The 16,352-nt window shown below is 33.4% G+C and overlaps 1 protein-coding gene across 6 annotated transcripts in view; it reads right to left on the bottom strand.

Moving 5' to 3' along the window:
* The window catches only part of LOC128168234 (multidrug resistance-associated protein 1-like), a 404,229-nt gene that overhangs the window by 88,067 nt on the left and 299,810 nt on the right, over positions 1–16,352 (bottom strand). For 4 of the 6 annotated variants that reach the window (XM_052834426.1, XM_052834422.1, XM_052834425.1 and 1 more), the window contains one exon: positions 5,157–5,467. The exons of the other annotated variants lie outside the window; for them this stretch is intronic. In XM_052834426.1, the coding sequence (XP_052690386.1) occupies positions 5,157–5,467 (311 nt within the window). The remainder of the gene's footprint in view (positions 1–5,156; positions 5,468–16,352) is intronic. 6 annotated transcript variants of the gene reach the window in all.

Raw genomic sequence — 16,352 nt, 5'->3', positions numbered from 1 at the left:
TAAACCCGGAATGTAGAGGTTGAGAAAATGATTTGAAAGCGGGTTAGTGGTAATTTGTTTGTGATATATGGATGCATTTATGTTTAAAATACAGAAATAATAGGTCTGTTACGAAAATTCAGGGAAACTGGAGTCGAAACATGGCTCGAAGTGTAAACCGTCTTTGGTTCCGACATTTACACGTTTTCCAGAATCAAAATATGAGGGCTTGCGAAGAGAAGTGGATGTAGGCTATGCCTGTCCACTTCTCAAAAGAGAATAGTTTCATTATATAAACTAATCCGAAATCGCTCGTGTATGAAACGAGGAAACTATTGTTGCATACTAAAAAAAGAAAACGAAACCGTGTAGAAAGTAATATTACGGAAGACTGTGATATAACAAATATTGCAATACCCGGTATTATAAATGTGTGCAGTTTTGTTTTAAAGTGAAAAAGTGAAATTAAGAATAGATATTTAAGAATGACATCAAAAGATTGGACACCGTATATCATAATTCAAATCAACCGGCAATAAGGTGAAGCTGAAATCAGTGCATTCAGTACTATGAACAATAAACAATAGTTATAAACAATAGGCAGCGTTTGTAGGAATCAGTGGTCTTGGGTGTAGAATAAATCAAATACTTTATTCGGTACAATTAATCTCCTGTTAGTTGAAATAACGGTATTCTGGTGTCGTGTGTATACAAAGGTGTGAAACCCGTGTCTTAGACACAGCCTGCGGGCACAATAAATGATAGCGTAGTGTATACCTCAGACCAACCGTTACACTTTGTTGCATTAACTGTGTTTGTTAGGAATACAACTTTCTTGCAAAACGACAAGTCACTTCTTATGTAATTTAAAGAAAAAAACATAATTTAAATATTTTTCAGGGTATTTCCATTTCTCATTATTAACGATTACGGGAGATAACTCTATTTGAAAATGAAACCACGTGTTTGAGATAATGGACGCCATACCCAGTATTTTACGTATAGCTTTCAAAGTATAACTTGATCAAATGAAAATTAAATGTAGCTGTTATCAATGAAATACAAAATGTTTAGAAACATAGTATACATAGTATATAAAACAAGTTCATGGGGGTAGGTGTTGCAATAAAATTATATTATGTGAACTATACCGACAAATACGGAAGAGATCAATCATCCACAAAACACAGACGTGATTGAGCCGGTTGTTCTATTTTTTAAAATTGCTAAAAATATATTCGTTTAAGCTAATCAAATAATTATAATTACTCTTTTAACTTTCTATATTGATATTCCTGAGAGTGTTTATACCGGCAATGGCTTTCTTAATCAGCGGTCATACTTTCACTATAGTAATCTTCGATTGAAATTCGGCCAATCCCCCAAATCGGCCAGTCTAAGGATTTTTTCTGAATTTTGTCTAAAAATGAGCAATTCGGCTTATGCCCCACATCGGCGTATGCCCCGAAAAATACGGTACGTAAAAATCACGAAATACAGACGACAGTTTCCAGGTTACAAAGCATAAATAATGAAAACGAAACGAAAATCAGAACAAGCTAACATCAACGTCATGTGTGAAAACTGTCAACGCATTGAAATATTTAGCCTCAATTTACTTCACAAAATCGGCACCAATATATTTTTCATGTTTCAAAAATTTCCCTTCATACGCGAACTGTTGCACAACAAGCAAATTCATCATGATAGTCAGATCGACCCTTTTTCGTATAATGTCATGGCTGCTTTAAACAAAGAACCTCGTTTTAGAAGTATGGAATACGAGTCTTGGTAAAATGGGTAAGCAAAACCGGGCCGTGGCAAAATAAAAGCCGGGGCAGATCGGCAATCGTCAATTCCAAATACGCATTATTTTGCAGCAATATTTACAGCAAATACAAATATACTGGTCCATCAAATATCCTGAAATTTTAATGAGATTGGCAGATTAATAACTGCTTATCTTTTGTTTTGCCCAGGCCAAGTCTTGTCTACCCATTTTACCGGATGCCGAATCCGAGGCTTTCCTTTATTATTATTTTCGTAATAACTCAGATTTGAAACAGAATTAGACCTTAATTTTTGCAATTTATATTTTCCTTCCCATAAGGATAATTTATGCTAAACTACGTTGAATTGGAATCAGTAGTTCTTGAGAAGAAGATTTTTAAAAATGCACCCCCCTTTTTCTACAGTTTCAAGGTTTTCTCCGCTTTGAATACAGATCGGACTTTTATTTCTGCAATTTATATTCGCCCTCCCATAAGGATGCTTTGTGCCAAATTTGGTTGAAATTGGATAAGCGGTTTTAGAGAAGAAGTTCAAAATGTAAAAAGTTTACAGACGGACAGACAGACGGACGGACAGACGGACGGACGGACGGACAGACGGACGACGGACAAAAAGTGATCAGAATAGCTCACTTGAGCTTTCAGCTCAGGTGAGCTAAAAAGGTCTTCCGTTGGAAATGGAAGACCTTGAATAGATACGATCTCATAATGAGTTACGAGTAGGTTTTCCATGCGCTTTCTATTTAAAATAATACAAAATAAAATTTGATATAATTTCAGAATTAACCCCCCCCCCTTAACTCAATGAATTAAAAATAAAATAAGATATTGTTACGATGAACAACTTTGCCTCTATAATGCATTACGAAATCTTGATCCTTTTTGAGTTATTTGTAAGAGAATCTCTTGGCCCCTAATTAAAGGGGACATCCTCTTTTTCTAGATTTTGTTGGAGAGAACTTTAAATACTCTACCACTTATAATAAAATATAAACTGATAAAATGATCAAAACGTGGGGAAAATTTTGATTTAAAATTCGCACTCAATATTCGGGCACAATCGAATTCTAAGAAATTTGTCTTACAGACTTCGGACCACTTGGAATGGAAGTATCTACCTTGGCCGAGCAAATGACATAAAGATCAAAGGTCAAGGTCATTTAAAAATACGTTAATTATTTGAGTTTTTAGATCTCTTTTGTTAAGGATGGTACAGAAAAACGTTTTCATGGTACTAGTAGGACTTCCCTATCCTGAAACAATTATAGAGTTATTGCCCCTATTGTACAAAATGCTTGTTATCGCTACTTAACCCGTTAGAGGTAGAGACATCAAACTTTTACTAATGTATTCAGTAAATTTAGGCTTCTTCAATCTATTCATACCAAAAGGGCCCGATGCCCCCTTCCAACAGTTGGAAGCCCCTTAAAGTTTCTTAAGTTTTATAAAAACACCTACAACTTTTGAACCTTAGATCATAGGGCCGTATGCATCAAACCACTTTAAATTGTAATGTTGACCTTTGCAAGTCAATATGACAAAAAGGTCAAAGGTCAAGGTAAAAAAAAATATATGCATATTTAAGTTTATGACTTTTTTTCATATAGTAACAGAGAAAATGATTTACCTGTATTAATTATATTGAAACAAAACATAAAAAAACAAGCATTCTGAGAGTATTGCATAAGCAATACACGTCCCCTACCGGTTTGTAGAAATTTATTTGATACACATCGAGCCCGATAACGAACCCGAACATTAAAAAATTTGAATTGTAAAAAAATTAATTTTCTCGAAAATATGTCAACCAGACGCTACAAAAGTGTAAACTTGATCTGTAGTTTGACATTTTGAAGCTGCTCAGTAAGTTTCATGTCATTCGTCAAACCCATAGAGAAAGAAACAGTGGAAAACTGAAGTGGGACAGACAGACGGATGGACAGACAGACAGACAGACGGACGGATGGACGGACAGACAGACAGACAGACTGACGGACGCAGAGGAAAGCTATAGTGCCCTCCGGTGAAACCGGTAGGGGACTAATAATGAGGTGGAAAGACCTCTAATTGTTCGAGAACAATTAGTCTACTAGTGTAATTAAAAGTTATCAGTTTTTACATAATTATTCTCTAGATTTACCTGTTTACATGTTTTAACAGGCAAACAAAAAAATGAGACTTTTAAATTATTATTCATCGAATTTTACATATATAATTATATACATACATGTATGTAATAACTATTTTATTAATATTTAACTTTTTGCATTTTATTCCGTTCTTTTTTAAATCAATATTAACAATATTATGTTTTAATAAGAATGTTTGTATACGTGGTTACACGATGAACTATTCAATTCAGTAAAACTCTTCTTTTAATTCGCTAGATATGTGTTCAATTATGAATAATTAAAGAAGATTGCAATATGTCGTTTTGTTTAATTTTGGTTTTAAAACGCACCCAGTAAATTGCAACTTTGGTTCTGTAAATTTTGTGGGTGGGAGTAGATTAAATTAACTAATATGTAATATTATGATTTTTGTCTTTGCATCCACTCAGTTTATTAAAACTGTGATTATCTGAATTTTGTATTTACACCCACCAAGCAAATAACAGTATGCAATATGATGATTCGCCAACATGTACTCTTTCATGAACAATGCTGTGGTAACTATGTATATTATGAAAGCCGGTATTTTAGTGTTTTATTTGTGCCATTATGTAATGTAACTAATGGATGTAACTAATTAAATGTGATGAACATGATTGAAACAAATCGCTAATTTTTCTAAGCATAAAAAATGGATCTAGCACCAAAAAGACACTATGGAATGACCTTTATCTTGATATCATTGGAAAGGTCTTGTCATTGCAATATTTTTTTTCTACAAGTCAAATCAAAGTGTTGATAAAAAAAAAATGTCTAAAAATGTGTGTGTATCACGGTATGTCAGATTTATGCATTGTCATAAGTAGTACATGTATAAATACATACATACACTATGTAATTATATTTTGAAATCTACACTGCAGACATGTCAAAAGAGAAATGCTCTAATAATTGCAAAGCTCACGTATCTGTTTTTCGATTTGAAATACTGTAGAAGCACATATTTTTTCATTGTTTTTTAACCGTTGGAAATTCCGTTGGCATTTAACTTCGCCATAATGTAATTTCTTTGTATTCATGAATAATTTGGTTAAAAATTCGTCGTTAGTTTGATTTCGTTGATTTATACTGCAAGCGAAAAGAATGAAATTAAATCCCCTACAGATATTTCTGCTTCTACAGTACTTCAATACTAGTATACATTCTGATCAATGTTATATTAAATTCTCACACCTAATGAAACAATAACATATAAAAATTAATTATTAATAATCACCTGTACAGCAATATATATTATTGCAAGTGGAAGGAAGGCAATCAAAAAGTATGGTGTGCTGTATCCTATCACTATGGGCACAGATATAACTCTTAGGAGACACGACAGCCAAGATTCATATATACGGCCAATCTGAGTGTCTAATACATCCACATCTTTACTAAATCTATTCAGAATTCGTCCAGTAGGAGTAGTATCAAAAAACATCATCGGGCTTGCAAGAATATTATTAACCAAATGGTCATGGAGAGCTCTGCCTGCATAGATATTGCCGACGTAAAGTGCTAAACTTGCAAAAATAGTAAATATACCTGAAAAAAAAAATCGGTTTACATAAATTACATTTCAAAAAATATACACGAGACCCATGAGCCTCAACAATCACTTCGTGAAATGCATTTTTAAATCAAACAGTCATCCTCTGTTAGCTTAAATTAATATAATTACAACATAAAATAATAAAGAAATTTAAATTAAACATTAACTATATACAAATGGATGTGGAAAAAAACATTCAATGAAATGCCATACCAGTAAAATTGAGGTAGGTTTAGAACCAAAAGCAGTAGCATTGCGCACGGCCTTTTTTGCGTATATTTCAACGCACATACTTTTAAACACTCTATATGTAGAAGGGGTTTCTGATTAGTAATTAACGATTTCATCTTTGATATGAAACACTTTTGGAATTTAGTATTATCAACACACATTTTCAAATTACTCTATCCATTATATTAAACCCCACATAATTCACTTCCCTTCACCCCCTTTCCCTTTCAATTTTTGAAACAATTAAGGCTATTGGGCAATAAAAAAATAACCTTGAATATGCAGGATTCGACACAAACTTTTTCATTCATTAGTCCAGCCGGACTTAAGTGTCTGTTTACTTAAACTAGTCCCCAGGCAATTTTATTTGGACGGCAAAAACATAACAGTATTTTGCCTAATATAATACACACTTTTTAATAGAACCTATAAGAAAGGAGTGTGTAATATTCACCACAATGTGATTTTCATTTGTTTTTTTTACAGGTGAAGCACTGGCTTACTTGTATTGAACTATTCAGCACATAACAATGAGCTGCGTATTTACCATCTTCATTTACATGGTGTATGATGTCATTACAGATGTTAAACTGGTAAATAGATCTGTGCAATAGATCTGGGCTTTGAGCTTGTTTTTGTAATCTGAGTTCTTTAAAATCAGTTAAAAACAATTTGCAATTTATGACAAATTATTTAAACACAATTCATTTAATTTAAACAACTCACAGAAAATCCGTCTCACTTTTTTAAAACACCTATGCGTTCCTATCAAAGTCATTGTTGTGAACACTTGTGCTTGTCACCGATTTAATCGAACATCTAAGTAGGGCAAAGGAATAATCAAGTGACCCATAATACCTGCATAGCCTTGTTCATTTCCCTCTGTAACTCTATAATCACCACTATGCATCATATTAATTTGAATCGTGCTAGATACTAAAGATAAAGTCAGGGTTTTCAAGTAAAATGTTGACAATTGCACATCGATAATTTACACAATTTTATAAATCCGACTGGACTGACTACACAAGTTGTTAGTCTGAATTAAAATCTATTAGTCTGTGACTAACAGACTAAGGTTAGTGTCGAACCCTGACTATAGTATTGATTGATCTAATTAATTGGTTAAAAATTTCCCTCACATGCTCCTATAATGTACTAACTCCATGACTTAGTTAATTGTTTCTATAAGAAAATGATTTCTTTATAAAGAGTATCAGTATAAGCAAACTTCTACAAGTGTTTATATCTTTTAAATAAAAAAAAGAGCACTACACATGCTACATCTAACCAAAACGACACGTTTTGTCACCACGTCGCACGGTAACGTTAAAAACCTCAAAATGACGCTCGTACCCAATCTTTATATCACGCCGAGTCTCTTGTGCTTTTCATCTTGCAACTAAAATTGGCACTCTATCACTTAACATATTATTTGTTCACATTTTTTCGAGAATCTCAAGTTATTTCTTATAAGTTTTCAGGTTTTCTAACCGTATGTCTCTTCGTTAACAGAATGAAAACCCTGCATGTCAGATGACGTTACTCATTCTTCTGATCAAATATTTACAGATATTCTATTTTCTGTCGGGCTGGTTGATGTCCAAAACACAGAACCACTACACCCACATAATGTATTATCGTTATACACAAATGTGCAAATAAGTTTTATACGAGGGTTGTCCAAAAAGTTCGTTGACACATAAAATTTTATTCAAAATAACGGCGCCATTCTCATGAAAGCATTATAATATTTTAACATAGAGTATAAGGCCAGCATTTTTTTATTTTTAGGTTTACAAACCCGCCGCTCGGTTTTCTGAGTTTTTAGAAAAAAAATAAAATTACAAAAAAAGATCTTTTTTTTTCTCCCCGACAGCAAATTTTTCCTAGTAGGAAAAGTGTATCGTCATTGCTATCAAAGAGGCATAAAATCTGCTCTTTTTGTGTCATGATAGCCTAAAAATTTTTTGCGCATCTTTCTCCCGTGCTACATTCTTCAGAGAAACTTCTACAAACACTCTGCTGTAAGTTTCATACTTTGAAGTTTTACCGACAGTGTTGACCAGTGGCTAGACGAGATAGTCACACCTCACTGAACATGGCTTCCATAGTTACCTGTGCAGCTGTTTTCAAGTACATCACTGTAAAATGATTCCCTTTCTTTTTGTGTTGAATTGGCACATGCATTCATTGGCTTTTTAAAAAATTTATTTTACAGAGAGAGAGAGAGAGAGAGAGAGAGAGAGAGTGTGTGTATTAGAGGTATTATAAATGTCTGCAGTAACTATTCTCATGAACACATTTTAAAGTGACCTGCCTAGAGAATTAAAAAAAAACATATTTTGCATATTATTGTTTGTGCATTTTCCGTTATTTTCAATTAAAATTTACCATTACATAATTAATTGCATAGTACACAAATAGTTGCAAAATGAAATGTTGACATGTCCGACAATAGTCTGACTAGTAACTTTGAATCTTGGGCTAGTAACTTTGTGGCAAAATTTTGTAATTGCACACCCCTGATCATTGCTATATTTATACATGTAATATCAGACAATATAAAGCTGTATGTCTAATATTCTATTGTACTATTTCAGTGATATGTTACACAGACGACATACTTTTCACATGCTACACTTGATGCAGTTACACACCACTATCATGAAGTTGTCATTCATTATATTATTAGAATAAAGATGATGTCATAAAAGGTTTTTTTTCTCCTACAGAACTTTACAATTTTGTGGTTCGTAAACCTAAAAATAAAAAAATTGTAGGTCAAAAAAGATTTTTATTTTTTTTTTTATTTCCTCCTCCTACGGAACTTTATCATTTTGTTGTTTGTAAACCTAAAAATAAAAAAATACTGGCCTAATAAAGTATATACATGTATAAAAATCTGAGCAATGTGCATTTTTTTTATTGGAGTTATCATTATATTTACAATGCCTACAAAGGTCGCACGGCCCAGTCCGACGTTGAGTTATAACACCGTTTCTATAACTTCGTAGTCCTGGGTTTACCCGATGGTGATATGCTGCATTCATCGACTGACCAGAGAGTATATAATCGCATGCTTCGTCAAAAAAATTGCTCGTATCACTTGTAGATAGGTAAACTCAAACTATTTCGATGTTTTTCCTGTTTCCTATCGGTGTTTTACCTCAATCAACATAGAATTTTATGATGGCGCGCTGTGCCGTGCAGTATGACAATGTCGCTTTTTTGGCGTTTTTAAAGGCATGTTCTTGCCTTTATATCTTTTAAAAGTCCTCCGCTAGTCTGAAAACGGTTTAAAATGACGTATAAAAATTACGTAGACCATAAAGACTACATCACAATAGAAGCTTATGAAGTTATGACATGTTTTATAAAAACTGTAAATATTCATATCTAAAAACTCGATCACAAAGTTTGGACAATTTTAACACTGGGCCGTGCGTTCTTTCGGACTCTTTGACACATTAAATTTTAGTTAATTTAATGGAAAACATCCAAAATTATTTTAGTTTAATTTGAAATTTTATGACAAACATTTCGGTATACAATATGCACATATAAATCCATTTTCAATGACAAAAAAAAACCACGATTGTCCTCTAACTTTTTGGACAATCCTCGTACTTTGCATCATTGAGCATTTATACAATTTGTATAGGCTTTTCCCCAGTTAAATCCATCCTGTTTGTATCTCTAGTTGCGCCAAAACGTTGGTGACATCAATTTGTTTAGTTTTTTTTCAAGAGGACTATCTGTCTTTAGTAACTGATTTCTATTCAAACCAAGGGGCCCATGGGCCATATCGCTCACCTGAGCAACAATGCCCATAATAAAATAAGCTTTATGAAGTCATATACAAAACATCTGGACAATGAAGTTTAATATAATCAGTAAAAAAAGTTCAAAAAGTTTTCACCTGAATATTCTAATGTTTATCATTAATACCCTTTCGTAACAGGGTAACTAGTCAAATCACATATTCAGCATTTCTCAAGAAGATCTAAAACAGTTGTTTGTATATAAGATATAAACATATACATGTAAATCAAACTTTGAATCCCTTGTGAGGCCAAGGAATTTTCTAGGGGCCAAAGTCTAAGTAATTTGAAGGAATTAACAATTTGTCTTAATGCTTGCATATTAGTATAACCATAGAAAAAAGAAATGATTTTTTTAAAATATCTAAACATAGGTAATCACAGATTCCAAAGCTCACCGAGACGAGGCAACACCCTTTTTTTTTTTTTTTTTTATAATTTATTTCTTTTTCAAGGAATAGACATACAGAACAGACATTCAGTCACACACACACATACACACCCACACATATGAAAAAACACCTAAATGTATTATTTAGTGGTTACTTGCCTACATGAAAAGAACAAAGAATAAAAAAAAGAAAGTTTAAAGCTGAACACCGCTCATATATAGGCACCGTCACACAGATACCTGGTATATAAACCCTTCGATTTCGTTACACCCGATTGCACACCTGAAACTCGTGGCCGACATGTAGTATTCCTTTCGTGGTCTTTAGATTTTATGCATTTTTTGTTCATTTTCTGTTCGTAAATAATGCATTGACCAATTTATTTGATGTTAGTATTCTCCTGGGTGCGTAAAATTTGATAATTTCATCGTGAGCGAGTAACACGGCGAGGCAAAATGTACGTCCACACAGGTGAGACCTCTACAGCGAAGTACTTTGAACTGTTTAGAGGTCTGTCCCTTATATAAGGGTTGTAGGGACAGCAGTGATTAAAGAGAAATATGGCGGACAGTGCCTATTTACGAGTGGTGTTCAGCTTTAAGTGACAAAAAAGAAATAGAAAAAATAGTCATAATGAAATAAATAAGATCTCAGCATCAAAGATACCTTTCCAACTATCCCATAATTTTTCAAAATATTGTAATTTACAAGTTTGTATTGCAGCATAACAAGGCAACACCTTTATTAGGCATCACCTTTATGAGACATTTTATGAGAAGCGGAGGTTGACAATGGTTTTCGAGGGGTGTCAATTTCAACTGTTATCCTCCCAAACAGGCACTATTTATTTTGTTATACTGAATGTCTTTTTTAAAATTTTTAAGAAAATTTTACTGCTTTTATATAGGAATAACGTGAATTCTACAGCGAACCGTACGCGCATAATTTTCGCGCATGTAACATTTTTTAATGTTACCTGTTGCCAAGTGCGTTGCAACCGCTGAGGGTAATAGTAAATATTATTAACTGCGTCTTAACCAATCAGATTTCAGTATTTAACATGAAAGTATAACAAAATAACATAACATATCACATAATACATAACAATATTGTAACATGATATTATATTGTATATTATTATGCCTCCTGTCGGTTTGTCTCTATATATTCTATATTTATCTATTTTCGCATAGTATACAAAGGGTTTTTGTAGCGTTAACAAACTATGCCAAAAAAAAAGCACGGCAAATGTTTTCAACGAAAACCTTAAAAGGCCGACAGAGGATTTTGAGCTCAAGACTCTAAAATCGTTACGTCCTTTAGCGCAACGCACTACTGTTACGCCACAGCAGTCGATGGTATAAGCGGTGGATTTTCTGTACATGTATATAAAACATAGATACATACAATTGACATCAAGCAATTAAATTTGTTAATTTTTACAAAATCTCCATATTATTGAATATTGATGGGGTTTATAAAGTTAAAGTTTCTGGTAAACTTTTCAACAAATTGATTAAAGGAAGTGAACATGAAAAAAATAATTGTTGCTTAATAAATTTTAAAAGGCTTTTCAAACTTAAAAATGAGGTCTGTAACCTTTTTGTTTATTTCTATCATGAGATTTTATCAATTTAACACTCTCAGTGAAAGGTTTATGGAGGTAACCCATTTTTTCCCCAGCATGCATCTGTTCCCTGCTGTAGATAAGCCACATTGCTGCTGGTGACTGGATCAATGTTAGAACTGGGCCAGTGTTTATACAGAGTTGATAAAAATTACAATGCCTGGATGTGAAGCAAAATGTTGTACTGTCATGAGCATGATAAGAGGACAAGGATTTAGACTAAGTACATTTCTATAAATGAACCTTAGGTAACTCTATATGATTTGTGCAAAAAATGAATAGATATAATTTGTGAAATATGAGACCGTCACATTCCAGATGTTTGTACGGAGATGTGGAAGTCAGTGTTTACATAAATAAAATGCTGTTTGTATATTTCAAACTAGAGGTACTGTGAGCAAGCTCACAATTGATACCCCCGCTAAGAAAAAAATCATAACGCGTGTATTTTATCTATTATAGAAAATATTGGATGAATCTATTTCACTGTCCATTTTCTATAAATAACAATGCTAATGGAGTAAACAAACCAATTTCTATCCTTTAATTCCATTTTATTTTAAGTTAACTGTTAATGCATGAGGACATTTGCATCCTTCCGTTAACAACCATGACTCGAATCAAACGAAATCCACATGTCAAGCAGCCATTTAATATTTAAACATTTTGAATTATTGGTAAACTGAGCCCGATTTTTTCCATAAAAATTTTCCACACATTTTTCCCCCCCAAAAAAATTTCATCGGGGCAGGCCATTTTCAGAGAGACGGGGGTGAGAATCTAAAAATAATATTATGCGGCCTAAGAAGAGAAAGCTTTGTGTCAAATTTTAGCTTCTAATATATCCATTAATACAAAACATGACATAAGACAGAATTTTGCATTTTTGAAACAATGACCTTGAACTTCCTCAATTGACCTTGGGTCAAGGTAATGACACACCCTTTGGTCATAAACAATCTTTGTGTGAAATAAGAACGTTCAATGCTCCTCAATAAGGAAGTTATGGACCGGACACAAATTTTGCATTTTTCCTGTCAGTGACCTTGACATTGCCCGAATGACCTTGGGTCAAGGTCATGACACACCCTTATGTCATAAGCAATCTTTGTGTGAACTAAGAACTTCCAATATTTCTCCATAATAAAGATATGGACCGGACAAGAATTTTGCATTTTTCTGCCAGTGACCTTGACCGAATGACCTTGGTTCAAGGTCATGACAAACCCATCGGTCATAAGCAATCTTTGTATGAAGTAAGAACTTCCAATGTTTCTCCATAAGAAAGATATGGACCAGACATGAATTTTGCATTTCTTCTGCCAGTGACCTTGACTTTGCCCAAATGACTTTGGGTCAAGGTCATGACACACCCATCGGTCATAAGCAATCTTTGTGTCAAGTAAGAACTTCCAATGTTTCTCCATAAGAAAGATATTGACCGGACACGATTGCACAGACAGATGGATGGATGGACTGACGGACAGAAAAGTTGATTCCTTTGTTCGCGGGGGTATAATGAATATAAAAATGTAATTTCATTTTCTTTGTGGGGTTTCTTACCATTAATTTTTATTGAAATGTTCTAGAAATCTTTGTTTTTATATTAGATTAGATCTTGATGATACGTAAGCCAGGTTGGTTTATGCTGTCAGAAGAATAACAGAACTATACGACACTTATTTAAAAATCAGGATGCTGAGCAATGCACCTTGTGTACTCATTTATGTAGCACACATAATGTTCAAACTCATAACAACACATTAAGAAATTCCCGAGTGCAAAAAAAAATAGGTGACAATAACACTGATCCAGTGACATTCCATTCTAGTTACATGTCACATTAACTGCTGGTGGGAATGCATCATTCTGAGATCCAAAATCTTCCTCCATAAACTATGTTTCAAAATGACAACTCTTTACATCCATTTCAAGTTTCAATTCACATTTTTTTTGTTGATGGCATTTTATCTCTGTTACTAATTAAACGTGTGTAAAAATGCAATGTGTCTCACTGACGTCAGCATTGGTGCTGCCCTCTCTTAGATGCTTAGAGATAACCCAGCAGGGGTCATGGAATGCAAGAATTAGCTATTCTAAGTGGTATATCTTCTTACTGAGGAAAGCTGGGTCTAAATGGTTTTCAGATATCATTATACACACCAAACAGACAAATTTAAGCCCTTGATAATTTTTTCATGTTCACTTCCTTTAACCATTTTACAATGAAATTGTACATGAGAATAATGAAAACGCTTTTTTAAATGACGTTGGATAAAGAATGTACAAGAAAAAAATTCAATGAAATTTCATCTGCTAAACAAACTCAAGTTTTCTCGGTAAGGTCAATCGTGTCTAATTTCTAAGGAATAACAAAAGTTTGTTTTTTTTCCTTTTGTGTGATTGTTGACAAAGTTATCAATCAAATCAATTGATTAATTTGAAAGAGCAAACATTTGCTTTTCCTAAGATTATTTTTAGGGACTACACAACACTCAAACGTCACGGCTACTTAAAGTGAGGCACATCAGTATACAATAGTCAGCATAACATTTACAATATATAATACTGTATTATATAATGATGCAATATGATATTATAACATGATTTGACATTGTATCATTTTATATCTGATCACTTAAAACATTATCATAATATATGACACAACATAGTGTAATATGATACAATAACATATCACATAAAACATCACAATATTGTAACATATGATGTTTTATTGTATATTATGTATGATATTGTATAGCATGATATTGCAACATATGTGATACATAATATAATATTGTATCACAAGATACAACATAATTTGATACCATATTGCATCATATCATATAATACAATATCATGTGATATAGTCATGCATTATATCATACAATACATGTACCATTCTATACAATATCGTATCTTATGATACAATATCATATATTATACAATATGGTATCACGTGATATAATATTGTATCATAATATACAATACTATAAAAATATCATAATACAGATTCATATCATAATGTACAAAAAATGATAAAAGATTATATCATTTCAAATAACTTTTTACAATATATTATACGTTGGTTTCATTAATTTTCATGGGTATCAATTTTCGTGGATTTTCTAAAAACCACAGTTTCAAGGATACGTAATTTCGTGGCCAATGATCCAATCAATACAAAATGTTAGTTGAAATTGAACTTCAATGAACATTTAATTTCGTGGTTCAACTTAACAACGAAATCCACGAAAATTGGTATTCAATGAATATTGATGAAACCACAGTATGATATAATTTTGTATCATATAAAATAAAAGTGTATCATATCATACAACACTATTTCATAGGAATCATGCTATATCATTTAACAACAAACACATCTTTCAAGCAGGTTTGAGTGAGGTAGGAGATTTTTTTAGCATCCTTATAGAGATCACTCTTTGCATTTTTCAGTATTAATATTATAGTTAAATCAACTATGCAAGTTTAAAATAGTACTATTATCTATAAACATGTGACCTGTTCCAAAATAACAAAACCTCATCCAGCATCCGAAACCAATGGCCCAGATTCAGCATTCAAGCCTCTCAGGTGCTTCAGTATCATAAGACGCATCATTTATGCAAGTTTAGTGAAATTAGAATCAGTAATAATCAGCAGAGGGCACCTGCTCCAAAAATTTTAACCAGCTCCAAAAACCTTAACCTCCTCCAGCATCCGAAACCTATGGCTCAGATTTTAGCATTCATGCCTGTTAGGTGCATCAATATCATAAGATGCATCATCCTTGCGGGTTTGATGAAGTTAGGAGCAGTAATAACTTAGATATAATCATCAGAGGACAACTGCTGCAAAACCTTAACCAACTCCAGCATCTGAAACCTGTGGCTCAGATTCAGCATTCAAGCCTGTCAGGTGCATCAGTATCATAAGACACAACATTCATGCAAGTTTGGTGAAGTTAGGTCCTGTAATAATTAAGATATAATTATCAAAGGGCACCTGCTCCAAAAACTTTAACCATCTCCAAAAATCTTAACCTCCTCCAGCATCTGAAAACCTATGGCTCCGATTCAGCATTCAAGCCTCTAACATGCTTTAGTATCACAAGATGCACTATCCATGCAAGTTTGGTGAAGTTAGGACCAGTACTAACTTAAAATGGTTATCAAAGGGCACCTGCACCAAAAACCTTAACCTCCTCCAGCCTCTGAAATTCATGGCCTAGATTCAGTTTCCAAGTCTTTCAAGTCCATAAGTAGGTCCAGATGCATCATCCATGCAAGTTTGGTGAAGATAGGACAAGAAATAACCTTAGATACAGGACCTGCAACAAAAACTTTAACCAGGTGCGGATGCCGACGTCGGGATCCCTCCGACTTCATCTCGGTGAACTAAAAATGTTTTACTTCGTAAAATTGGAGCCTCTATAGGGCCCCACCCTTCTCCTGAAGATTTTGATGAATTTGAATCTGCACTATATAAGGTTGCTTTCACTGAACTTACCGCATTTCTAAACATTCCAAATGTTATTTCAGATGAAGATATTTAAAGATTTTATTATTTATATTCGTATGTAGAAATTGACCCTGTCTCCCCCCCCCCCCCCACCCATCCCCATGTTCCCCTACCCCTGTCTACGGGGATCATGATTTCAACAAACATTACACAAAATCATCAAAATAATGCACATTTTTACTAATCAAAAGCGATTTACAAAAAATTGGGGTAAATCCGTAGGTTTCCCAAGCACGATTCACATTGGTACTTATATTCTCTACCAATATTCGTAAAATAT

This window comes from Crassostrea angulata, chromosome 10 (assembly GCF_025612915.1).
Source record: "Crassostrea angulata isolate pt1a10 chromosome 10, ASM2561291v2, whole genome shotgun sequence".
NCBI classification, from domain to species: domain Eukaryota; kingdom Metazoa; phylum Mollusca; class Bivalvia; order Ostreida; family Ostreidae; genus Magallana; species Magallana angulata.
This window is presented reverse-complemented; position numbering and strand designations above follow the sequence as displayed.